Source organism: Leptodactylus fuscus, chromosome 2 (genome assembly GCF_031893055.1).
Source record: "Leptodactylus fuscus isolate aLepFus1 chromosome 2, aLepFus1.hap2, whole genome shotgun sequence".
Lineage (NCBI taxonomy): Eukaryota > Metazoa > Chordata > Amphibia > Anura > Leptodactylidae > Leptodactylus > Leptodactylus fuscus.
The window spans coordinates 42,003,213-42,027,891 of NC_134266.1; the positions used below are offsets into that span (position 1 = coordinate 42,003,213).

General features: G+C 47.1%; 1 protein-coding gene across 1 annotated transcript in view; it reads right to left on the bottom strand.

Annotated features, from left to right (window-relative positions):
- Window positions 1-24,679, bottom strand: part of STS (steroid sulfatase) — a 168,168-nt gene that overhangs the window by 73,337 nt on the left and 70,152 nt on the right. Inside the window, exons 7-8 of the mRNA XM_075263650.1 lie at window positions 21,235-21,372; window positions 9,341-9,500 (exon numbers count right to left, since the gene is read on the bottom strand). Of these exons, the coding sequence (XP_075119751.1) occupies window positions 9,341-9,500; window positions 21,235-21,372 (298 nt within the window). The remainder of the gene's footprint in view (window positions 1-9,340; window positions 9,501-21,234; window positions 21,373-24,679) is intronic.

The window sequence follows — 24,679 nt, forward strand, 5'->3', positions numbered from 1 at the left end:
CAGTGCCATTGTCTCACTGGGAATTCAAAGAATATATTGGGGTTATGTGCACCCACAATTTTTGCTACTGGTATATAGTGCCATTGTCTGACTGGGAATTCAAAGAATATATTGGGGTTACAAATACCCTCATTTCTTGCTACTGCTATACAGTGCCATTGTCTCACTGGGAATTCAAAGAATATATTGGGGTTACGTGCACCCACAATTTTTGCTACTGCTATACAGTGCCATTGTCTCACTGGGAATTCAAAGAATATATTGGGGTTACGTGCACCCACAATTTTTGCTACTGGTAGATAGTGCCATTGTCTCACTGGGAATTCCACAAATAATTTGGGGATTCATTCACCCTACATCTCAGGCTCTTGCCATATTCACCCAGGTTGTCAGTGCTGCACCAGCTCGTTCCCAGACAGCTCGGCCCGAAAAACACGTTACCTATATAGAGGATTTGGACAATGAAGACAACATGTTCTAAATCTAATGTCTGCACCTTCTCCAGAATTAAAATAAAGGCAGCGTTTAACTTTCAAATAGCACTGCACAAAGGAAGAGCTTATCAGCTTGTCTCATGACATGCTACTGAAAAGTGTCATTTGTGTATCTTAATGTAAATATAGTTGTATAAGCTTTTTGGGTTTTAGGCACTGCCAAGTTATTTATTACCACCCGCTCCCTTATAATGATGATGACGCCAAAGTCACTGTGGGTGTTCAGAGCTCACAGCTTTGGTTGACATTTGTCTTGCTCTCTGTCGGTACCAGCTGTCTTTTTGGATACCGTAAAGTTATGTTGACTTTATTAACAGCTATAGAAGCTTTAGCCAGGTTGTGACGGTGTGTAACCCTAACAACACTAAGTGGGATGCACATTAATAGTCAGTCTATGTACGCTAAACGTATCACTGAAGTAATTTTTTTTCCCTCTCCCCTAATATAAGAAAGGAACAGACATTAGACCTAGACCGGGGTTCGAGGCTTGTAAAAATCCAGTATTATTTGTTCTTCATGATGTGAAATATGTGTTGAAAAGCAACCCAAGATGAAGTCAGCCATGTGTGCCAGTGTGTTACTTGGCATGCCTTTGCTGGCCCCAACTGTAAGGGTCACTCTCCATTTCCTCCATTTTCCACTCCCCTTCACACCATTTGTGGTGAAGCAATGGGATGCACTGAAGTGCACCCTCTAGCCTCGTGTGGGACAGGGACATCAGATGCCACTCCAACCCCCTCGTCTTCCTCCGCCAGCCAACGGTGCGAAGATGAGAGGAGTGTGCTCTGAATGTTTTCTGCCTAGCAGAGGCTAGTTCTCACTTACGAAAATGGCCCCACTTTGACCTGTATATCAGGCACAATGGTGTAGGTTTCAAAGAAACATGGCACCAACAAGTTGAAAAACGTGGGCCATGCGTGGACCGTGTTTGAGTCTGGCAAGCTCCAGATCTGCTACCAGGTTCCAGCCATTATCACAGGCGCAAAAATGCCAGGCCCCAGGTGTAGCAGGGAAAAAAAAATGCCATCTCAGCCAGGATGGCATCCCTGACCTCGGAGGCACTGTGCTGTCTGTCCCCCAAGCTGATCAGTTTCAGCACGGCCTGCTGACATCTCCCCATGCCAGTGTTACAGTGTTTTTCGCTAGTAGCTGGGGTGGAGGTTGCAGCATCGTAGGGTTTCAGTCTACTCCTGCCATAAATTTTGGCCTGGGAGAGGAGATAGGCCACCCCAGTTTGCACCCGGGGAACAGACTCCACCACATTCACCCTGCCTGTCATTAAAGATAAGCACTGCAGCATCCCTGACCACAGGCGCTTGTCCATGTGTCGGTGGTCAAGTGGACCTTGCAGCAAAGCGCAGAGCTCTGGGCCCGACTGATGTTATGGGACACATGCAGGCGCAAGGCAGGGACAGCACACCAAGAGAAGTAGTAACGGCTAGGCCCAGCATAGGGAGGTGCCCCAGCTGCCATCTGCTGACGGAAGGCCTGGGTCTCCAGAAACATAAACAAACACCAACATCTCCAGGGCCAGCAGTTTATCGATGAGGCTGTTAAAGGCTTGGGCATGGGGGTGGGTTGTGTTGTACTTCTGCCTGCAATGAAAAGCTTGGGAAATGTGGAGTGGCTGGGAAGAGGCGCATGATGGTGCAGGCCAAAAGGGCGCATGAGGGTGAACTCCCCAATGTGTCAGAGATAGGTGTGTAGGTGTCCTTGCATCATATACTTGCACCATATTTGGCTTTGGAAGTTAATTTTGTGCCAAAAAGTGGTTAAGACAGCGATCCCTCAGCTACTCCCGTTACACTGTCTAGTGAAATTACCATCTTTGGAAGTGGACCACCACTTGTAAGATCCCAAAGGAAGCAGGCAAGAGATGTGCAGTGCAGAAAAAAAGATGAGAAAATAAGTGTAGGCTGTAGAGCACAGAGGGATCGGAGAGGACAGAGCTGGTGTCGGCCAGGTATTCCCACAACATGCGCCTATACTTGTCCCTCCTGGTGACACTAGGCCCCTGAGTGGCAGTAATTTGTCCAGGGGGGCCATTAACGTGTTCCAGACCTAGGAATAAGTCTTCCAACAGGGTAGAGTTTTGCATGCCTTTGCTTCTACCCACTGTTTTTGCTGCTTAGCTTCCCTCCACATCTACACTGCTTTCACCCCTAAACATCACCCCAGTTTATGCCTTTGTTTCTACCCTGTTTTTTTTGTTGAATTAGCTTCCCTCCACATCTACACTGCTTTAGCCCCTAAACATCACCCCAGTTTATGTCTTTGCTTCTACCCTGTTTTTTTTTTTGTTGAATTAGCTTCCCTCCACATCTACACTGCTTTAGCCCCTAAACATCACCCCAGTTTATGCCTTTGCTTCTACCCAGGTTTTTTGTTGATTTAGCTTCCCTCTACATCTACACTGCTTTAGCCCCTAGACATCACCCCTGTCCATGTGGGGTCGGTGGCCTCGTCATCCACCAACTCCTCTTCCAATTGCGCACTGGCCCCTTACTGCAAACCGCACATGACCACAGCTTGCCCTGATGGCAACTGTGTCTCATGATCCCCACTTAGGTCCAGACAAGTCGGTGGCGGGTCCAAAACCCCAAAATTGGAAGGAAATGGCGGATGCTGCAGTATTTCTAACACCTGTTCCTGGTGCTCGGGCCTGGTCTGTGTTGTACCCTGCACCCTGCTTAACGCAGCTGCCATATCCGAAGTTGTGCTGAGCGCATGCTAATGTTTCGTGTCCAGTGCAATGGATGGGATGGGATTTCACATAAGTCTGCCACCCATGGCCACTCATGGTTGAGCAACTGAGGGAGTTGACTTTGACGAACCCGAGGGTTTTGGAGTTGGAACTACATCAAAGGTCTGTGCTGCTCACACACTCTGCTCAACACATGATATGTTTAGTGCCAGCAGTGTGGAGACGTCGCACAACAGCCGTTGTTCCAGCAGGTACAGGCGTTGTAGGAGTGCATAGAGGCTAGCAGCGGCAACTATAGACTTTAAAAACTATCCGCACAAGCGCCACACTTTCACCAGTAGCTCAGGAACATTGGGGTACCTTTTTAAAATGATTAGCAGCAATGAGTTAAAAACGTGGCCCAGGCATGGAATATGTTGCAGGCTGCCAAGCTACAGAGCCAATCCCAGGTTACGGCCATTATCACACATGACAACATGCCTGGGCCCAGGTGCAGTGGCAAAAACCACATTGCCGTCTCATCGAGGATGGCATGACTCACTTTGTAGGCAGTGTGCTGTCTGGCCCCCAAGCTGATGAGCTTCAGCACGGCCCGCTGACGTCTCCCCACACCAGTGTTGCAGCGTTTCCAGCTCGTAGCTGGGGTCAATTTAACAGCGGAGGAGGGTGGTGTTTCAGCCCTCCTCCCAGGAATGTTGTGTGGGGAGACAAGTCAGGCCACCACATTTTGCGACCCGGTCCACACCTCAACTACATTCAACCACTGTGCCCAAATTGAAAGGTAGCGTCCCTGTCCGCATGCACTTGTCCATTCGTAACTGGTCACATGGAACTTTAGGGCTAAGCGCTGAATTTAGGGACCGCCTCATGTTTGGGGGAAAGTGCTGGTGTGGACGGCACAGTGCGGTGGCGCAGTAGACACTCTGCCCAAAAAGGGCAGAGTGTCCCCCAGCCGGGATTCCAACATCTCCTGGGCCAGATTTCTTGAGATGAGGCCATTGAAGCCTTGGGCATGTGGGTGGGTTGCGCTGTACTTTAGCATGAAATGAAAGGCTTGGGAGATGGGGAGTTGCTGGGAAGAGGCGCATGATGGCGCGGGCAAAAGGAGAAATGGCAGGAAAAGGTGAGGATAAGGGTGAACTCCCCAAAGTGTCAGAGGCAGATGTGGAGGTGTCCTGGCTGCTGGTCTGGACTGCAGCGCCAGCCCTGTCAACAGCGGGAGAGGCAGTGGCCGCCAGGCCAAATGACGATTATCCTGCGCTTGCTCTCACCCACTGAGCCCAGGGCTTGCCTTCCAAATGATGGCACCCGCAAGAGGTGGTGAGATTCCTCTCCGCAGATCTCCAACCCATCTTGGACTTGCAAATTGCACTAAATTTGTCATGTAACTGACATGTATATGATGAGTCTATCCATTGTCTGTTCATTTTGGTGAAAGTCAGCCTGTCAGCTGACAGACAGCTGTGCTTGTCAGTGATGATGCCACCGGCTGCTTGTACCCCCAGTTTTTGCTGCTTAGCTTGCCTCCACATCCACACTGCTTTTGCCCCTACACATCACCCCTATCCATGCCTGTGCCTCTAGCCATAAGTCTGCCACCCATGGAAACTCATGGTGCAGAAAGTGAGGGAGCTGACTCTGAGGAACCCTTGGGTTTTGTAGCTGGTACTCCATCAAAGGTCTCTGCTGCTCACACACCCTGCTGAACATACGGTATCTAGGGTTAGAGCGTGTGGTGACCTCGCACAACAGTAGGTGCTTCAGGCAGATGTAGGCCTTGCTGGAGTGTATTGCGGCTAGCTCCAGGTACTGTAGACTTGGGAAAGTGGGTGTCCAAGTGCCGCACTTTCACCCTTAGCTCAGCTAATTTGGGGTATGTTTTTAAAAATCATTGCACCACTACATTGAACACGTGGGCCAGGCATGGAACGTGTTGGAGGCTGGCAAGCTCCAGAGCCCTCCAACAAGACAAAAAAGCCTGGCCCCAGGGGCAGCGGGGATAAACAAATTGCCATCTCATCCAGGATGGCATCCCTGACCTCAGAGGCAGTGTGCTTTCCGTCTCCCAAGCTGATGAGCTTCAGCTCAGCCTGCTGACGTCTCCCCACACCAGTGTTGCAGCGTTTTCAGCTCGTAGCTGGGGTCAATCTAACAGCGGAGGAGGAGGGTGTTGTTTCAGCCCTTCTCCCAGGAATGTTTTGTGGGGAGACAAGTCAGGAAAATTCTTGAAACAGGGGAGAGTTTTGCATCTTTGCCCTTGCTGCCTATGGACATCCCTTTGCCTCTAGCCACCATTTTCCCTGCTTTGCTTGCCTCCACATCCACACTGCTTTTGCCCCTAGACATCACCCCAGTCCATGCCTTAGCTTGTACCCCCAATTTTTCCTGCTTAGCTTGCCTCCACATCCACACTGCTTTTGCCCCTAGACATCACCCCAGTCCATGCCTTAGCTTGTACCCCCAGTTTTTCCTGCTTAGCTTGCCTCCACATCCACACTGCTTTTGCCCCTAGACATCACCCCAGTCCATGCCTTAGCTTGTACCCCCAGTTTTTCCTGCTTAGCTTGCCTCCACATCCACACTGCTTTTGCCCCTAGACATCATCCCTATCCATGCCTCTTCCCCTAGCCATAACTCTGCCACCCCTGGAAACTCATGGTGCAGAACTTTGGGAGCTGACTTTGAGGAACCCTTGGGTTTTGTAGATGGAACTCCATCAAAGGTCTGTGCAGCTCACACACCCTGCTCAAGATATGGTATTGTAGGGTTTCAGCGTGTGTGAATGACGGACAACAGCCTGTGTTTGGACAGATGTAGGCCTTGCTAGAGTGTTTTTAGGCTAGCAGCGACTCCTGTGCACTTGCAAAAGTGGGCGCACAAGCGCCGCATTTTCAACAGTAGCTTCGGTACATTTGGGTATGTTTTAAAAAACTTTGCACCACTAGGTTAGACGTGGGCCAAACATGGAACATGTTGGAGGCTGGCAAGCTCCAGAGCCGCTACCAGGTTCCAGCCATTATCACAGGCGTAAAAATGCCAGGCCCCAGGTGTAGCAGGGAAAAAAAAATGCCATCTCAGCCAGGATGGCATCCCTGACCTCGGAGGCACTGTGCTGTCTGTCCCCCAAGCTGATGAGCTTCAGCACCGCCTGCTGACGTCTCCCCACACCAGTGTTTTAGCGTTTGCCGCTAGTAGCTGTGGTGGAGGTTGCAGCGTCGTAGGGTTTCAGTCTACTCCTGCCATGAATTTTGGCCTGGGAGAGGAGATAGGGTACCTCAGTTTGCACCCCGGGACCAGACTCCACCACATTCACCCTGCCTGTCCTTAAAGATAAGCAGCATCCCTGACCACAGGCGCTTGTCCAAGTGTCGGTGGTCAAGTGGACCTTGCAGCAAAGCGCGGAACTAAGGGCCCACCTGATGTTGAGTGACACGTGCTGGTGCAAGGCGGGGACGCCACACCGGGAGAAGTTGAGACGGCTAGGGATGGCATAGTGAGGTGCCACAGTTGCCATCAGGTCCGGGAAGGCGGGAGTTTCAAGAAGCCGGAACGCCAACCTCTCCTGGGCCAGCAGTTTAGCGATGTTGGCGTTCTAGGCTTGCGTGGGTGGGTGGTTAGCGGTGTATTTCTGCCGGCGCTCCAATGTCTGAGAGATGGTGGGTTGTTGTAAAGAAGCGCCTGATGGTGCCTTTGATGGTGCAGGAGAAGGAGATAAGACAGAAACAGGGGAGGATGAGGGAGAAGTCAACAAAGTGGCGGAGGCAGATGAAGTGATGTCCTGGCTCGTCCTCTGGAGTGCATCGCCAGCACTGTGAGCAGAGGCAGTGGCATGAACGGCGGGCGACGTTTGTCCTGCCGTTGCTGCCTGCCACTGATTCCATTGCTTGGATTCCAAATGACGGTGCATTGAAGTGGTGGACAGGTTGCTCTTCTCAGGGCCCCTACTCGATTTCGAGAGGCAAATTGTGTAGACGACACTATATCTGTCCTCGGCGCATTCCTTGAAAAAACTCTACACCTTCAAGAAACGTGCCCTCAATGGGGGAGTTTTTCTGGGCTGGGTACAAAAGGGAACATCTTCGGACATTCCGGGTCTGGCCTGGCTTCAGCAAAGCAGCTGACCTCTGCCTCTGGACATGTCTCTGCCTCTAGCTACCCTTTTTGGTGCTGCACCTGCCTCAACATCCACACTACTTTCCCAGCTTGACATCTGCCTTGTCCAGGTGGGGTCGGTGTCCTCGTCGTCCACCACCTCCTCTTCCAACTCCTGTCTCGCCTCCTCCTCCTGCACAATGCGCATGTCAACTGGCTGCCCTGACAGCAACTGCGTCTCATCGTCGTCGATGAGGGTGGGTTGCTGGTCATCCGCCACCAAATCGACCGGAGATGGAATGGAGGAGACTCTAGTGTTTGAGCATCTGGACACAGATACTCGTCTGTTAGGTCCGTGGAATCGCGAAATGGAGGGGCAGGTTGCGGTACAGTCAAAGGAAGGGAGAACAGCTCTGGGGAGCAGGGACAGTTGGGGTTATTGTTCTGGGAAGATTGGGAATTTTGGGTGGAAGGAGGACAAGACTGTTGGGTAAGAGGAGGTAGAGGCTGACTGGCTGGTGGACAATGTGCTTTAAGCGTTATCCGACAGCCATTGCAAGACCTGTTCCTGGTTCTCGGGCCTACTAATCTTTGTACCATTCAGCCTAGTTAATGTGGAACTTTTGTGCAAAGCGCAGAACTTAGGGCCCGCCTGATGTTAAGGGACACACGCTGGTACAAGGCTCAACTCACCCTAAGTGCCAAAAACACTGCTGGTGCAAGGCTCTACTCATGCCAAGGGCCTCAATCTCTGCTGGTAGCTCAGCTTAAGGTCCTGTAACTTTGTTTGGAAGGTCTCATGTTAAGGGCTAGAAAAGTGAATTTTGGAAGGTCTTACCACATCACACACACACACACACACACACACACACACACACACACACACACTCAAAATGACAGTTAAGGGTGAGGGCTTTTGGAATTCCCATTGCCTATTCCATTTGTGGTTGTCATGGGGAACGTGATTTAAAGGGGTGGTTGTTACTGTTTGTTGAGCTTAAATTGGGGTTTGTGTCCATCCATTTGGGGAGTAAAGAAGGTTTCCAGGTATTTTCCCACTTTGATAGAGGTTTTTTTGAATGTGGAAAGTGTGTAGTTGTTAGGCAGTGATGTTGGGGTAATAGAGGGTCTTTGGTGTGTTAGATGCCCCCAGACATGCTTCCCCTGCTGTCTCAGTGTCATTCCAGAGGTGTTGGCATCATTTCCTGGAGTGTCATAGTGGACTTGGTGACCCTCCAGACACGGATTTGGGTTTCCCCCTTAACGAGTATATGTTCCCCATAGACTATAATGGGGTTCGAAACCCGTTCGAACACACGAACATTGAGCGGCTGTTCGAATCGAATTTCGAACCTCGAACATTTTAGTGTTCGCTCATCTCTAATTATAGAAAAAAGATTTGCTTCAGAAAATTTTACCTACCAATTGTACCTTCAAAACCTCTGGCATTTTTTAGATAAGTTTAAGGGGCCGTTCACATGGAGTTTTTTGGCAGTGGATTTTGACGCCTCAAAATCTGCTGCCAAAAATTACTTCAATGAGAGCGTCTCGCTTATTTTTTCCACCAGCGGTTTTTTACCACTAGTGGAAAAAAAGAAGTGAGGTGACCTATCTTGCCGCGGATTCCATAACTGACTCAGCCGCAGTGTCCACAGCGCGAGAATCACTCCCGACTAGGCCCATTCATTTGGGCCTAATCCAGAGCGGAATGCCGTGCCAGAATGCTGATGCACTGCTTCGACATCCCGTTGCAGCTAGCCCCGTGGAATATTCACATGCGGAATGCAAATTCCGCCGTGTGAACAAACCCTTATAGGGGCAGAAAGTCCACAGGGGAAAACTCTAGAGGCTGTCTGTGAAAAACGCTGCAGAAAAAAACAAAATGTGTTTCTGCCACAATGTTCTTTGTAGCTCGCTATGTGGGGCCTTAGCCTAAAACAAGATGTACACACCCAAAACGATGCAGTAGAATAGTTTTTTAAATCAAGTGTCACAGTGCAATGTAATCATAAGGATTTAATAAATATGTTACATCATTGGCAATTAATACCTGTCCTGTGGAACCGCTGCTCCACTGAGCCTAACAATCGTAGGGAATATGTCCATGTTACTTGTGGGTTCATTAATAACTGTCCCAGGCTTTAGAACTCCAAACCAATGAAGAAGTCCAGGGACACGTATCCCTCCTTCCCAGTTAGTTGCTTTTCCTCCTTGAAAAACAAAAAAATTAAATTGTTTCCATAAACTTAAGCAGATATTATAGTATATTCTATAAGAATGAAACAAAATTATAAAAAAAGCCAGAAGTTTGAGAATAAATAATGTTTCTGAATATTTGTCCAAAGTGTAACCAAATAAATTTATTCAAAATTTTAAATTAAATAAATTCTTTGAATCATTTAAAATATAATAACTAAATATATCCCAATTTTATGTTTTTCATCATTCCTGCACAAAAGAAATGGTCCTCCAAAGTGTAATGAAATGCCATATCTGGCATAAGAGGGAATATAGAAAGTACATGACTGTTTGTCATATCAACATTTTTAAGCCTGTTGTTGAATATTTCATAGCAATTGGTAAACCGGGTTTAATCTGTGACATTGTGGTATATATTTCTCAAAGACTTTCCCACAAACTGGTCGTAACACTACAGCAAAATATGATGAAAACACTAAATCCTGCACAAAACTGTTTAGAACTGCTCAGCAAATAGCCAAAGTATAAATGACATGGTATAGGCCCTTCTGTAATTTCACAAGCTCACAGTGTAACAATGCCACTTAGGGGACGTTCACATTACCGCTGCTGTACACCCCGGGGTTTCCATCTTAAACCCTGGGGAAACTGCACAGGGGATGGCTTGCCAGCGGTCAGCTTTAAAATGTATTCATTTGAAAGGGTTTTTAAAGGTGACCACTGGTGTCCATATGCAGTCCCTCAGCTGGAAACCATTGTTTTTTTGTTTTTTTTGCAGGGACACAAAGTCGTATATGCAGGATTTTGTATATATGAATGACAGAAAGCAGAGATCTAGAAAACCGTGAGGAACTGATACAGAAAGTATATTGGAAAATTGTATATCTTTTTATTGTACAATTGTTTGTCAATATTGGTCTGAAAGTGGCCAACCCCTTTAAAGTCTGTTAAAGGTAAAAAAAAAAAAAAAAGACTGAAAAAATTTAATAATTACTGAATATTACTTCTGATAAAATTATTAGAGATGAGCGAACAGTGTTCTATCGAACTCATGTTCGATCGGATATTAGGCTGTTCGGCATGTTCGAATCGAATCGAACACCGCGTGGTAAAGTGCGCCATTACTCGATTCCCCTCCCACCTTCCCTGGCGCCTTTTTTGCTCCAATAACAGCGCACGGTAGGTGGGACAGGAACTACGACACCGGTGACGTTGAAAAAAGTAGGCAAAACCCATTGGCTGCCGAAAACATGTGACCTCTAATTTAAAAGAACAGCGCCGCCCAGCTTCGCGTCATTCTGAGCTTGCAATTCACCGGGGACGGAGGTTTCCGTCCAGCTAGCTAGGGCTTAGATTCTGGGTAGGCAGGGACAGGCTAGGATAGGAAGGAGAAGACAACCAACAGCTCTTGTAAGAGCTAAATTCCAGGGAGAAGCTTGTCAGTGTAACGTGGCACTGACGGGCTCAATCGCCGCAACCCAGCTTTCCCAGGATCCTGAATGGAATACACTGTCAGTGTATTCCCGTATACCCGATATATACCCCGATACCCGTTCCAACGGTGTGCCCCCCCACCTTCACCCCAGAAATACCCTGCAAGTCCCCTAGCAATAGAATTGGGGCTATATACACCCACAATTTTTACTACTGGTATACAGTGCCATTGTCTGACTGGGAATTCAAAGAATATATTGGGAATACAAATACCCTCATTTCTTGCTACTGCCATATAGTGCCAGTTTCTGACTGGTAATTCAAAGAATATATTGGGGTTACGTGCACCCACAATTTTTACTACTGGTATACAGTGCCATTGTCTGACTGGGAATTCAAAGAGTATATTGGGAATACAAATACCCTCATTTCTTGCTACTGCCATATAGTGCCAGTTTCTGACTGGGAATTCAAAGAATATATTGGGGTTACGTGCACCCACAATTTTTACTACTGGTATACAGTGCCATTGTCTGACTGGGAATTCAAAGAGTATATTGGGAATACAAATACCCTCATTTCTTGCTACTGCCATATAGTGCCAGTTTCTGACTGGGAATTCAAAGAATATATTGGGGTTACGTGCACCCACAATTTTTACTACTGGTATACAGTGCCATTGTCTGACTGGGAATTCAAAGAATATATTGGGAATACAAATACCCTCATTTCTTGCTACTGCCATATAGTGCCAGTGTCTGACTGGTAATTCAAAGAATATATTGGGGTTACGTGCACCCACAATTTTTACTACTGGTATACAGTGCCATTGTCTGACTGGGAATTCAAAGAGTATATTGGGAATACAAATACCCTCATTTCTTGCTACTGCCATATAGTGCCAGTTTCTGACTGGGAATTCAAAGAATATATTGGGGTTACGTGCACCCACAATTTTTACTACTGGTATACAGTGCCATTGTCTGACTGGGAATTCAAAGAGTATATTGGGAATACAAATACCCTCATTTCTTGCTACTGACATATAGTGCCAGTTTCTGACTGGGAATTCAAAGAATATATTGGGGTTACGTGCACCCACAATTTTTACTACTGGTATACAGTGCCATTGTCTGACTGGGAATTCAAAGAATATATTGGGGTTATAAATACCCTCATTTCTTGCTACTGCCATATAGTGCCAGTTTCTGACTGGGAATTCAAAGAATATATTGGGGTTACGTGCACCCACAATTTTTACTACTGGTATACAGTGCCATTGTCTGACTGGGAATTCAAAGAGTATATTGGGAATACAAATACCCTCATTTCTTGCTACTGCCATATAGTGCCAGTTTCTGACTGGGAATTCAAAGAATATATTGGGGTTACGTGCACCCACAATTTTTACTACTGGTATACAGTGCCATTGTCTGACTGGGAATTCAAAGAGTATATTGGGAATACAAATACCCTCATTTCTTGCTACTGCCATATAGTGCCAGTTTCTGACTGGGAATTCAAAGAATATATTGGGGTTACGTGCACCCACAATTTTTACTACTGGTATACAGTGCCATTGTCTGACTGGGAATTCAAAGAATATATTGGGAATACAAATACCCTCATTTCTTGCTACTGCCATATAGTGCCAGTTTCTGACTGGTAATTCAAAGAATATATTGGGGTTACGTGCACCCACAATTTTTACTACTGGTATACAGTGCCATTGTCTGACTGGGAATTCAAAGAGTATATTGGGAATACAAATACCCTCATTTCTTGCTACTGCCATATAGTGCCAGTTTCTGACTGGGAATTCAAAGAATATATTGGGGTTACGTGCACCCACAATTTTTACTACTGGTATACAGTGCCATTGTCTGACTGGGAATTCAAAGAATATATTGGGGTTATAAATACCCTCATTTCTTGCTACTGCCATATAGTGCCAGTTTCTGACTGGTAATTCAAAGAATATATTGGGGTTACGTGCACCCACAATTTTTACTACTGGTATACAGTGCCATTGTCTGACTGGGAATTCAAAGAGTATATTGGGAATACAAATACCCTCATTTCTTGCTACTGCCATATAGTGCCAGTTTCTGACTGGGAATTCAAAGAATATATTGGGGTTACGTGCACCCACAATTTTTACTACTGGTATACAGTGCCATTGTCTGACTGGGAATTCAAAGAATATATTGGGGTTATAAATACCCTCATTTCTTGCTACTGCCATATAGTGCCAGTTTCTGACTGGTAATTCAAAGAATATATTGGGGTTACGTGCACCCACAATTTTTACTACTGGTATACAGTGCCATTGTCTGACTGGGAATTCAAAGAGTATATTGGGAATACAAATACCCTCATTTCTTGCTACTGCCATATAGTGCCAGTTTCTGACTGGGAATTCAAAGAATATATTGGGGTTACGTGCACCCACAATTTTTACTACTGGTATACAGTGCCATTGTCTGACTGGGAATTCAAAGAATATATTGGGGTTATAAATACCCTCATTTCTTGCTACTGCCATATAGTGCCAGTTTCTGACTGGTAATTCAAAGAATATATTGGGGTTACGTGCACCCACAATTTTTACTACTGGTATACAGTGCCATTGTCTGACTGGGAATTCAAAGAGTATATTGGGAATACAAATACCCTCATTTCTTGCTACTGCCATATAGTGCCAGTTTCTGACTGGGAATTCAAAGAATATATTGGGGTTACGTGCACCCACAATTTTTACTACTGGTATACAGTGCCATTGTCTGACTGGGAATTCAAAGAATATATTGGGGTTATAAATACCCTCATTTCTTGCTACTGCCATATAGTGCCAGTTTCTGACTGGTAATTCAAAGAATATATTGGGGTTACGTGCACCCACAATTTTTACTACTGGTATACAGTGCCATTGTCTGACTGGGAATTCAAAGAGTATATTGGGAATACAAATACCCTCATTTCTTGCTACTGCCATATAGTGCCAGTTTCTGACTGGGAATTCAAAGAATATATTGGGGTTACGTGCACCCACAATTTTTACTACTGGTATACAGTGCCATTGTCTGACTGGGAATTTAAAGAGTATATTGGGAATACAAATACCCTCATTTCTTGCTACTGCCATATAGTGCCAGTGTCTGACTGGGAATTCAAAGAATATATTGGGGTTACGTGCACCCACAATTTTTACTACTGGTATACAGTGCCAATTTCTAACTAGGAATTCAAAATGCGCAAGGCTCCCGGAAAAGGACGTGGACGAGGCCGTGGGCGAGGTCGGGGGAATGGTTCTGGGGAGCAAGGTAGCAGTGAAGCCACAGGGCGTCCCGTGCCTACTCCTGTGGGGCAGCAAGCATTGCGCCACTCCACAGTGCCAGGGTTGCTTGCCACATTAACTAAACTGCAGGGTACAAACCTTAGTAGGCCCGAGAACCAGGAACAGGTCTTGCAATGGCTGTCAGAGAACGCTTACAGCACATTGTCCAGCAGCCAGTCAGACTCTGCCTCCTCTCCTCCTATTACCCAACAGTCTTGTCTTCCTTCCTCCCAAAATTCCGAAGCTTTACAGAACAATAACCCAAACTGTCCCTGCTCCCCAGAGCTGTTCTCCGCTCCTTTCATTGTCCCTCAACCTGCCTCTCCACGTCACGATTCCACGAACCTAACAGAGGAGCATCTGTGTCCAGATGCTCAAACACTAGAGTCTCCTCCATCTCCGTTCGATTTGGTGGTGGATGACCAGCAACCCACCCTCATCGACGATGATGTGACGCAGTTGCCGTCAGGGCATCCAGTTGACCGGCGCATTGTGCGGGAAGAGGAGATGAGACAGGAGTTGGAAGAGGAAGTGGTGGATGATGAGGACACTGACCCGACCTGGACAGGGGGGATGTCAAGCGGGGAAAGTAGTGTGGATGTTGAGGCAGGTGCAGCACCAAAAAGGGTAGCTAGAGGCAGAGGCAGAGGTCAGCAGCTTAGGCGAAGCCAGGCCACACCCGGAATCTCCCAAGATGTTCCAGTTCGTACCCAGCCCCGAAAAACTCCCACCTCGAGGGCACGTTTCTCGAAGGTGTGGAGTTTTTTCAAGGAATGCGCCGAGGACAGATATAGTGTTGTCTGCACAATTTGCCTCTCGAAATTGATTAGGGGCTCTGAGAAGAGCAACCTGTCCACCACTTCAATAAGCCGTCATTTGGAATCCAAGCACTGGAATCAGTGGCAGGCAGCAACGGCAGGACAAAGGCCGCCTGCCGTTCACGCCACTGCCACTGCCTCTGCCACTGCCTCTGCCTCTGCCACTGCCACTGCTGACTGTGCTGGCGATGCACTCCAGAGGACGAGCCAGGACACCACTTCATCTGCCTCCGCCACTTTGTTGACTTCTACCTCATCCTCCCCTGGTCCTGTCTTATCTCCTTCTCCTGCACCATCAAAGGCACCATCAGGCGTTTCTTTACAACAACCCACCATCTCTCAGACATTGGAGCGGCGGCAGAAATACACTGCTAACCACCCACACGCGCAAGCCTTGAACGCCAACATCGCTAAACTGCTGGCCCAGGAGATGTTGGCGTTCCGGCTTGTTGAAACTCCCGCCTTCCTGGACCTGATGGCAACTGCGGCACCTCGCTATGCCGTCCCTAGCCGTCACTACTTCTCCCGGTGTGCCGTCCCCGCCTTGCACCAGCACGTGTCACTCAACATCAGGCGGGCCCTTAGTTCCGCGCTTTGCACAAAGGTCCACTTGACCACCGACGCGTGGACAAGTGCATGCGGACAGGGACGCTACATTTCACTGACGGCACACTGGGTGAATGTAGTTGAGGCTGGGACTGCTTCCCAAACTGGCCCGGTGTACCTCGTCTCCCCGCCTAACATTCCTGGCAGGGACACGAGAAGAACACCCCCCTCCTCCTCCTCCTCTACCGCCTCCTCCTCCTCCGCCACCGCCTCCTCCTCCGCCACCGCCTCCTCCTCCGCTGTTAGATTGACCCCAGCTACGAGTTGGAAACGTTGCAGCACTGGCGTTGGTAGACGTCAGCAGGCTGTGCTGAAGCTGATCAGCTTGGGGGACAGACAGCACACTGCCTCCGAGGTGAGGGATGCCCTCCTCGATGAGACGGCAATATGGTTTGAGCTGCTGCACCTGGGCCCAGGCATGGTCGTTTGTGATAACGGCCGGAACCTGGTAGCAGCTCTGGAGCTTGCCGGACTCCAACATGTTCCATGCCTGGCCCACGTCTTCAACCTAGTGGTGCAACGTTTCCTAAAGAGCTACCCCAATGTTCCAGAGCTACTGGTGAAAGTGCGGCGCATGTGCGCCCACTTTCGCAAGTCGACAGTAGCCGCTGCTAGCTTAAAATCTCTCCAGCAACGCCTGCATGTGCCACAACACCGGCTTTTGTGCGACGTCCCCACACGCTGGAACTCAACGTTTCAGATGTTGAATAGAGTGGTTGAGCAGCAGAGACCTTTGATGGAATACCAGCTACAAAACCCTAGGGTGCCACAAAGTCAGCTGCCTCAGTTTCACATCCATGAGTGGCCATGGATGAGAGACCTTTGTGACATCCTACGGGTCTTTGAGGAGTCCACAAGGAGGGTGAGCTCTGAGGATGCGATGGTGAGCCTTACAATCCCGCTCTTGTGTGTTCTGAGAGAATCCCTGATTGACATCAGGGATAACTCAGATCACACAGAGGAGTTAGGGATAGCATCCGATCCGTCACAGCTGGAGAGTAGGTCCACACATCTGTCCGCTTCACTGCGTTTAATGGAGGAGGAGGAGGAGGAGGAAGAAGAGTTGTCCGATGATGTGATGGTGATACAGGAGGCTTCCGGGCAACTTCGAATCGTCCCATTGTTGCAGCGCGGATGGGTAGACATGGAGGATGAGGAGGAAATGGAGATTGAACTTTCCGGTGGGGCCAGAGGAGTCATGCCAACTAACACTGTGGCAGACATGGCTGAGTTCATGTTGGGGTGCTTTACAACCGACAAGCGTATTGTCAAAATCATGGAGGACAACCAGTACTGGATCTTTGCTATCCTTGACCCCCGGTATAAAAACAACATCTCGTCTTTTATTCCGGTAGAGGGGAGGGCCAATCGCATCAATGCTTGCCACAGGCAATTGGTGCAGAATATGATGGAGATGTTTCCAGCATGTGACGTTGGCGGCAGGGAGGGCAGTTCCTCCAGTAGGCAACCAAGTTCTCACCGGTCCACACAAACGAGGGGCACACTGTCTAAGGTCTGGGACACCTTGATGGCACCCCCTCGCCAAAGTGCCGCCACGGAGGGTCCTAGTGTCACCAGGCGTGAGAAGTATAGGCGCATGTTGCGGGAATACCTTTCCGACCACAGCCCTGTCCTCTCCGACCCCTCTGCGCCCTACACGTATTGGGTGTCGAAGTTGGACCTGTGGCTTGAACTTGCCCTATATGCCTTGGAGGTGCTGTCCTGTCCTGCCGCCAGCGTCCTATCTGAGAGGGTGTTCAGTGCAGCCGGTGGCATCATCACTGACAAGCGCACCCGTCTGTCAGCTGAGAGTGCCGACCGGCTCACTTTGATAAAAATGAACCACCACTGGATAGAGCCTTCATTTTTGTGCCCACCTGTGTAAAGCACCCCAACATGAAACTCCATGTCTGTACTCAACCTCTCCAATTCCTCCGCATCCTCATACTCATCCACCATAAGCGTTGCACAATTCTGCTAATACTAGGCTCCCTCCAACATGATTTCCCCCAACTCTGCTGGTTAGAGGCTCCCTCCACCCTGATTTCCACCAACTCTGCTGGTTAGAGGCTCCCTCCACCCTGCTTTCCCACAACTCTGCTGGTTAGAGGCTCCTTCCACCATGAATTTGCCCAAACTGGGCTGTTTAGAGGCTCCCTCCACCATGAATTGGTCCAAACTGGGTTTTTTAGAGGCTCCCTCCACCATGAATTGGTCCAAACTGGGCTGGTTAGAGGCTCCCTCCACCATGAATTGGTCCAAACTGGGCTGGTTAGAGGCTCCCTCCACCATGAATTGGTCCAAACTGGGGTGGTTAGAGGCTCCCTCCACCATTAATTGGTCCAAACTGGGCAGGTTAGAGGCTCCCTCCACCATTAATTGGTCCAAACTGGGCTGGTTAGAGGCTCCCTCCACAATTAATTGGTCCAAACTGGGCTAATTAGAGGCTCCCTCCACCATGAATTGGTCCAAACTGGGTTTTTTAGAGGCTCCCTCCACCATGAATTTGCCCAAACTGGGCTGTTTAGAGGCTCCCTCCACCATGAATTGGTCCAAACTGGGCTGGTTAGAGGCTCCCTCCACCATGAATTGGTCCAAACTGGGCTGGTTAGAGGCTCCCTCCACCATGAATTGGTCCAAACTGGGCTGGTTAGAGGCTCCCTCCACCATGAATTTGCCCAAACTGGGCTGTTTAGAGGCTCCCTCCACCATGAATTTGCCCAAACTGGGCTGGTTAGAGGCTCCCTCCACCATGAATTGGTCCAAACGGGTTTTTAGAGGCTCCCTTCACCATGAATTGGTCCAAACTTGGCTGTTTAGAGGCTCCCTCCACCATGAATTTGCCCAAACTGGGCTGGTTAGAGGCTCCCTCCACCATGAATTGGTCCAAACTGGGCTGGTTAGAGGCTCCCTCCACCATGAATTTGCCCAAACTGGGCTGTTTAGAGGCTCCCTCCACCATGAATTTGCCCAAACTGGGCTGGTTAGAGGCTCCCTCCACCATGAATTGGTCCAAACGGGTTTTTAGAGGCTCCCTTCACCATGAATTGGTCCAAACTTGGCTGTTTAGAGGCTCCCTCCACCATGAATTGGTCCACACTGGGGTGGTTAGAGGCTCCCTCCACCATGAATTTGCCCAAACTGGGCTGTTTAGAGGCTCCCTCCACCATGAATTGGTCCAAACTGGGTTTTTTAGAGGCTCCCTCCACCATGAATTGGCCCAAACTGGGCTGGTTAGAGGCTCCCTCCACCATGAATTGGTCCAAACTGGGCTGGTTAGAGGCTCCCTCCACCATGAATTGGTCCAAACTGGGCTGGTTAGAGGCTCCCTCCACCATGAATTGGTCCAAACTGGGCTGGTTAGAGGCTCCCTCCACCATGAATTTCCCAAAACTTGGCTGTTTAGAGGCTCCCTCCACCATTAATTGGTCCAAACTGGGCTGGTTAGAGGCTCCCTCCACCATGAATTTGCCCAAACTGGGCTGTTTAGAGGCTCCCTCCACCATGAATTTGCCCAAACTGGGCTGGTTAGAGGCTCCCTCCACCATGAATTGGTCCAAACTGGGGTTTTTAGAGGCTCCCTCCACCATGAATTGGTCCAAACTGGGGTGGTTAGAGGCTCCCTCCACCATTAATTGGTCCAAACTGGGCTGGTTAGAGGCTCCCTCCACAATTAATTGGTCCAAACTGGGCTAATTAGAGGCTCCCTCCACCATGAATTGGTCCAAACTGGGTTTTTTAGAGGCTCCCTCCACCATGAATTTGCCCAAACTGGGCTGGTTAGAGGCTCCCTCCACCATGAATTGGTCCAAACGGGTTTTTAGAGGCTCCCTTCACCATGAATTGGTCCAAACTTGGCTGTTTAGAGGCTCCCTCCACCATGAATTTGCCCAAACTGGGCTGGTTAGAGGCTCCCTCCACCATGAATTGGTCCAAACTGGGCTGGTTAGAGGCTCCCTCCACCATGAATTTGCCCAAACTGGGCTGTTTAGAGGCTCCCTCCACCATGAATTTGCCCAAACTGGGCTGGTTAGAGGCTCCCTCCACCATGAATTGGTCCAAACGGGTTTTTAGAGGCTCCCTTCACCATGAATTGGTCCAAACTTGGCTGTTTAGAGGCTCCCTCCACCATGAATTGGTCCAAACTGGGGTGGTTAGAGGCTCCCTCCACCATGAATTTGCCCAAACTGGGCTGTTTAGAGGCTCCCTCCACCATGAATTGGTCCAAACTGGGTTTTTTAGAGGCTCCCTCCACCATGAATTGGCCCAAACTGGGCTGGTTAGAGGCTCCCTCCACCATGAATTTCCCAAAACTTGGCTGTTTAGAGGCTCCCTCCACCATGAATTGGTCCAAACTGGGCTGGTTAGAGGCTCCCTCCACCATGAATTGGTCCAAACTGGGCTGGTTAGAGGCTCCCTCCACCATGAATTTCCCAAAACTTGGCTGTTTAGAGGCTCCCTCCACCATTAATTGGTCCAAACTGGGCTGGTTAGAGGCTCCCTCCACCATGAATTGGTCCAAACTGGGCTGGTTAGAGGCTCCCTCCACCATGAATTGGTCCAAACTGGGGTGGTTAGAGGCTCCCTCCACCATTAATTGGTCCAAACTGAGCTGGTTAGAGGCTCCCTCCACCATTAATTGGTCCAAACTGGGCTGGTTAGAGGCTCCCTCCACCATGAATTTGCCCAAACTGGGCTGGTTAGAGGCTCCCTCCACCATGAATTGGTCCAAACTGGGGTTTTTAGAGGCTCCCTCCACCATGAATTGGTCCAAACTGGGGTTTTTAGAGTCTCCCTCCACCATGAATTGGTCCAAACTGGGGTTTTTAGAGGCTCCCTCCACCATGAATTTGCCCAAACTCTGCTGGTTAGAGGCTCAATCCACCCTGATTTTCAAAACAAATGTTGGTGCCAACCTCAACTTACTACAAGGGCCAAATTCACTGCTGGTGACAAGCTCTCCTCACTGCAAGTGCCAAATACACATGTTTCAAGGTGTTTTCCTACTGTCAGAGAGGTGGTATTGAGTGTGTAAAGTGTGTAGTTGTTAGGCTGTGATGTTGGGGTAATAGAGGGTCTTTGGTGTGTTAGATGCCCCCAGACATGCTTCCCCTGCTGTCCCAGTGTCATTCCAGAGGTGTTGGCATCATTTCCTGGGGTGTCATAGTGGACTTGGTGACCCTCCAGACACGGATTTGGGTTTCCCCCTTAACGAGTATCTGTTCCCCATAGACTATAATGGGGTTCGAAACCCGTTCGAACACACGAACATTGAGCGGCTGTTCGAATCGAATTTCGAACCTCGAACATTTTAGTGTTCGCTCATCTCTAAAAATTATGACAATATCATGGCTTTTTTGTCTGATGGTTCCATTTGATGGATCCCATTATAATCAATAGGGTCTGTCGGGCTCTGTGTGTAATCAGTAGTTTCACAGTCAGCCTATCCCTTGTTGTGCTCCTCCGATGGACTAGAACAGTGGATAGTTGACACTAATATGAACTTAGCATAAAAATGGCAGTTATAGTTTCTTCTTTCTACTAGATTACCTTTGAAGATTCCATTGTTTCCTCCATGAATTTCACCAGAAGAGGAGATTTCCTCCAGATGTGCTCCATTGTCAGATGTAAAATAGATCAATGTGTTTTCTTGCAGTTTATTTATGTTCAATGCATTGACAATTTTCCCTTTAAAAAAAATAATATTACTCAGCATGTGTATATGAATTCTTAAAGCACTGAACATACAATGAACACAAACTCAGTTAACTTTAGTCTTAAACTAATTAAAGAAGATATAGTTAGAAATCCTATATCGTTTTTTTGGCAATAATTGTTCAAATGAGTGGGAATCGGAAAAATACTATGTAAAAGTAAACATAACTTATTAATGCAATTCAGTGATCTATATGCACTTACAGAGTTCATACATCCCACCTCATCCTACACATGTACAAGTTTAACATGGTGTCTTTTTCAAGTGTTTCCATGGTGTTTTTTCAGGTGTCCTGTGGATAGGTTATCTGTTACACTCCGGGACGGGGCCTCTGCTGCGCTGTCTTCTGTGCCAGTCCCTAGAGGAGGAGGGCTAGAACCTCCGCAATAGTCAGGTCCCCCACAGCAGCAATGCATCACAGTTTTTCCCACAGCACTTTCACAGAAAGTCCGCACAGGTTTCCTCTGCGGACTTTCTGATTCCATTATACCTATAGGGAAAATGCTGGAGTTCTTGTAGCTATAATTGATATACTGAGATTTCCAAAACCGCAATGGTTTTGGAAATCTTAGCATGTCCACTGTACATATTTTTCTGGATTGTGTGGATGGAATTAACTAGGGACTGTAAAACCCTGCAGCCAAACCATATGGGGACCCAGTCTAACTCAACTTTTTCCCATTGTTTTCAAAGACTTTGTTATAAATAATCATGGTATAGAAAATTATCAGATTCAAGTTGAAGTTGGCTACATCTGTAAGTATTGCAACCCTTCATGGCTGCAATCTATTTATAATTGTATAGATAATTTGCGCTAGGTAACATGTCCTGCCACAAGCTCACACCTGAAACTGGTTCTCACTTGGCCTACTAATTCACTTTCATGTTATTACGAGATGATTACTACTATAAAAATATAATAGTATTTTTTTTTATTTATTTTGTGCTCCTTGCCAAATTTGGGCAAGGGGAATAAATATTAGTCAGCAATTTAAAAAAACAAACAAACAAAAAAAAGAAACGCTATAGTCTTGGAACAAAAATTGTAGCAACTGGTAAATACTAATCTTCAAAATACTTAGACACATAGAAAATTGAAGGCAAGAAAGATGACCTGGTCCATCTAGTCTGCCTTTGTGTCCTGAAATTCTAGGGCTGGATCTTTATGAGATCTCAGGTTTCTAAGATGTTTTGATTATGTATTGACGTGTAAGGAATGAGAGATTAAACATACACATTTTTAAAGATATTTTATTTTAAAACACCTTCTTAACTCAGTCAACATCACTTAGAAGATTTTTCAACATTGTGCATATTACAGTCACTTTTCTGCATTAACTAATATTTTTTCTAACTTATGAAATCCCAAATGACTTGGTTTTGCTAATACTATATGACATTTACAGTAACACCTACCGCATGCTTGGCATCAGCAGAGAGAGACAACCGATAAAGAAATATTCACTTCTTGTAATGCAAAGGAAAATCTAGGTCATGCTGTGACTGGCTCTCATGGGAATCACACATTGAGGAAAGCATACTGCTATGAGTAATAACATGAGAACAATACTAATCACATTGTAAAAAGAATGGAAAGTTAGTAACCATTTTCTTCATACAATGCACTTTAAAATATGTAGTTTTTAAGGCTGTTTTAATAGATCTTAATACATTATTTAAGACAAGGGACAGACAAGGAGCTTAAAAGGCAGATAACCTAAAATGACACTAATTATACTAAAGACTGGAAATACTATTCATTATCCTTCATACTTTCGCAATTTTACAAGCTAGATTTTTTTTTTGTGGATATTTAAAAATAAGAATTAGAAAAATGTTCTAAGTTGTTCTGGGGCTTCTAGTTCTTCGGAATGGAACCAAGTAGTGTCGGTCTTAATCTCGCTATTGAGTGTCGTACATTGCCACAATAATACTTCAATGGGAACTAAGATTCATACACGGAACTGTGGAATAAAATGTATAGACTTCGGCAAATATATTTGGTCCTTTCAGGCTAATCTCCTACAGCGACAGGGAGATGCAGATTCATTGTAAAATTTCTCTGTGTCGATGTGAATATTTCTCTACAGAATGTGAAAGAAAGTTTAAGATAATAAAAATGATAAAATTTGCAAAAAAGATCTAAAATGGCCATTTATACCCCAATTGCTGCAAAATGAAGGAAACACGGATTCATAATGGAACCTAGTTTTATTGATGTCGAGAAAAGCTAAATTGACTTAACTTGTACATCTAGTTATAATCTTTCTATACAAAGATACATTATGGAATTCTCTTACATGATAGAGTGTAATATATACAAGTTTTCAAAAAATAAGCAAATAGTTCCCTTAGCCCCATTTTCCGAAACCTATCTGCAAACCCTGGCTGTAGTACTGTTTCTAGCTCATTATAATTTCCTTCTGAAGTCAGATACAGCTGAGCATGGAGCTAATGGCTCTGTGCTTCACCGTTACATTTAAAGGGGTTTTCAGGGCAAAAAATGTTTTTTCAAAAAATGTATGTTAGTGCTATTGATGGGTTAGTAAATGCATCTATAACTTTAGTCGTGTTTTGAGTGATTTATGGGTGTCTCTGAGAGCTCCTGGTATCTCTTGCATTTGTCTACGTGCATCAGCTTCCTGCTCTGTAACTTCCTCCCTAGCCCCTCTCACCTCACTCCTCCCTCCCAAACAGCCCCTCCCTATCTCTCTAGCTATCCCCTCCTTCCCTACCTACTCAGTTCAACCATTGACCCATATTATATACTTACCCTCCTCGCTTCTTCCTGCGAGACGGCCCTCCTCCTGTACTGATGCAGTCTGTTTTCGCTTTTCTCCTCCAGCGATGATTCATCTCTACCTCACATGTATGGATGCACAGTAGAGGTGAATTATCGATAGTAGTGCTCACAGTGCTTGGAGAAGAACGCGCACCCTGCATAGTCAGTACAGAAGGAGAAGCCGTCTCGCCAAAAGAAGCGTGGAGGGTAAGTATAATGGGGTGGATGGGGAGAGTAGTAGTGACGATCCATTTCCAGAAATGGGGAAACAGATCATCACCAGATTATCAGAAAATATGGGTAAATATACATTTTTGGGCCCCTTCACACGGCGTAAGCGCTCGGCTCATTCCGAGCCGTTCACGCGAGCGCTTCTAAACACTTCCCATTCACTTCAATGGGAGCACGCATAAAACCAGCTTTATGAACGCTCCCATTGAAGTGAACGGGAAGTGTTTAGAAGCGCTCGCGTGTACGGCTCGGAATGAGCCAAGCGC